Here is a 2,475-nt window from a genome sequence, read left to right as displayed (position 1 = left end):
CCTGTATAGCGCACTATGTGCGCGACCTGAACGCTAAAAAACACGCAGACGAGTTTCCTTCGGCAGCTAAAGCTATTCAGAGAAGTCACTACGTAGACGACTACATCGATTCATGCCATTCAGAAGAAGAAGCCATTACATTAGCGAAAGAAGTTAGAGAAGTCCATGCACACGGAGGTTTCCATATGCGCAAGTGGTGTTCGAATTCCAAACGGGTACTCGCTGCGCTTCGCGACACAACAACCTACGAAGAAAAACAGTTCTTTAACAGTGAAGAGATACACTCTTATGAGAAAATATTGGGCATGCGGTGGAGCCCACGTCAAGATGCCTTCACCTATGCACTAAAGTGAAATTTTACAAGTTTTTATGTCAGTTTTTGACCCCATGGGCTTCGTATCCTGTATAATGATGTATCTCAAAATACTGCTCCAACAAGTTTGGCGATCGAAGATTGATTGGGATGAGGAAATACCACCCAATCTGCAGGATATGTGGCAATCATGGCTGTCCTTCTTACCCTTGATAGAGAACGTGCAAATTCCGAGATGCTATTTTAAAAATTGGCATGCAAAAGACTGCCGAGTTCAAATTCACGTATTCGTGGATGCGGGAGAAGACGCCTACTCTGCCGTTGCGTATTTCCGTATCGAACAAAATAACCAAATACTTTTGAGTCTCGTTTCAGCCAATTCCAAGGTAGCTCCGTTGCAGCCGCTCTCGATACCCCGCCTGGAGCTACAGGCAGCAGTAACTGGAGCGCGACTGATGAAAAACATAATAGCACAACATGAAATAGACTTTGAGGAATGTTACTTATGGACCGACTCGAAAACGGTACTAGCGTGGCTCGATGGAGACCCACGACGATATCAACAATATGTAATGTTTAGGATAGCCGAGATATGTGAGCTCACCGAGGCCAGAAACTGGAGATGGGTACCAAGCATACTAAATGTTGCGGACATCGCCACCAAACGACAACATAGGCCTGAAACATACACACAATGGTTCGAAGGACCCAAATTTTTAAAACTACCGCCGGCAGATTGGCCGACGGAAACTACCAATGAAAGGACAGTCACTGAGGAACTGCGTCCTCGTTTCCTTCACATGCGAAGGGAACCAGCAAGAATCAATTACGAGTACTTCTCAAAATTTAATCGATTGACCAGGGCAATAGCATGTTGGCTTGCCTATAAGAGGAAATTGATCAACAAAATACGTAAATCAAAGGAGAATACAAACCAACTGGCATCCCAACTTAATGAAGCCAGAATGTTTCTATACCGGAACATACAACAAGAATGTTACAACGAAGAGTACACAGCCATCGAAAACGGCCACCACGTTTGCCGGAGCAGTCCACTATGGAGGTTACAACTCTTCCTAAATGACCAGGGAGTATTGTGTGTACGCGATCGAGCCAGTCGCTTCACTGGCACCCCTGAAGGTCGAATCGCTCTACCCACCCAACACTGGGTTACAAAGCTGATAGTCCGGCACTACCATGGAAAATACTATCACATGAATCATGAGACTACAGTAAATGAGGTGAGGCAAAAATATTTTATTCCAAAACTAAGACCTCTCCTTAAAGGGATTCGTCGAGATTGCCAACAATGTAAGCTGAGTAGTGCTCGACCCATTGCACCCTTAATGGTGCCCCTACCGCGGGCTAGACTGGGTGCATTCAAGCCAGCGTTTACGTATGTAGGAGTTGATTATTTTGGGCCGCTAACAGTCATCGATGGAAGAAAGTCATTGAAAAGATGGGGCATGCTGATAACCTGCCTCACAATGCGAGCAATAAGCATTGAGATCGTGCATAGTCTAACCACAAACTCATGCCTAATGGGCTTAAGACGCCATATATCGCGCCGAGTCACACCAAAGGAAATATATAGCGATAACGGCACTAATTTTCGAGGGACCGATGCCTTCCTTAGAGACAAACTTCAACTGGATGATGCGAAAATGCATCGTGAATTCTCGCAGCAGGAAATATCGTGGTACTTCAATCCACCGTCAGCTCCTCACATGGGAGGAGCCTGGGAGCGCTATACCGTATAACACCAAATCAAAAATTTTCAGATGAAAGTCTTCTTACCGCCATGGCAGAGGTGGAAATGACGGTCAACTCCAGGCCCCTGACATACGTGTTCCTGGACGACGAAGATCAAGAAGCTCTTACGCCAAATCATCTGTTGCTTGGCTCATCAAATGGAGAAAAACCGATTTGCGATCCGGAACAAATCGACCATAAATGGTCGTTCCGCCAGAGTGAGATGTTCGCCAACCTATTTTGGAAGCGCTGGGTCAAAGAGATGCTACCAAACATAACACGAAGGACCAAGTGGCATAAAAAAGTAAAGCCAATTGGTGTAGGCGACATCGTACTTATAGTATAGACGAAAATCAGCGTCGTAATACCTGGACAAAGGATCGAGTGGTCGAAGTGACCACAGCAGAGGA

General features: G+C 45.6%; 1 protein-coding gene across 1 annotated transcript; it reads left to right on the top strand.

Annotated features, from left to right (window-relative positions):
• The first annotated feature begins 411 nt into the window (after positions 1–411).
• Positions 412–2,073, top strand: LOC124461502. Its single transcript, XM_047013011.1, has one exon. It carries the CDS (start codon positions 412–414, stop codon positions 2,071–2,073), a length of 1,662 nt encoding a protein of 553 aa, XP_046868967.1.
• Positions 2,074–2,475: the final 402 nt, after the last annotated feature.

This window comes from Drosophila willistoni, unplaced genomic scaffold (assembly GCF_018902025.1).
Source record: "Drosophila willistoni isolate 14030-0811.24 unplaced genomic scaffold, UCI_dwil_1.1 Seg507, whole genome shotgun sequence".
Classification (NCBI taxonomy): Eukaryota; Metazoa; Arthropoda; class Insecta; order Diptera; family Drosophilidae; genus Drosophila; species Drosophila willistoni.
Note: the sequence above shows the minus strand (reverse complement) of the source record. Positions and strands in the feature narration are given on the sequence as shown.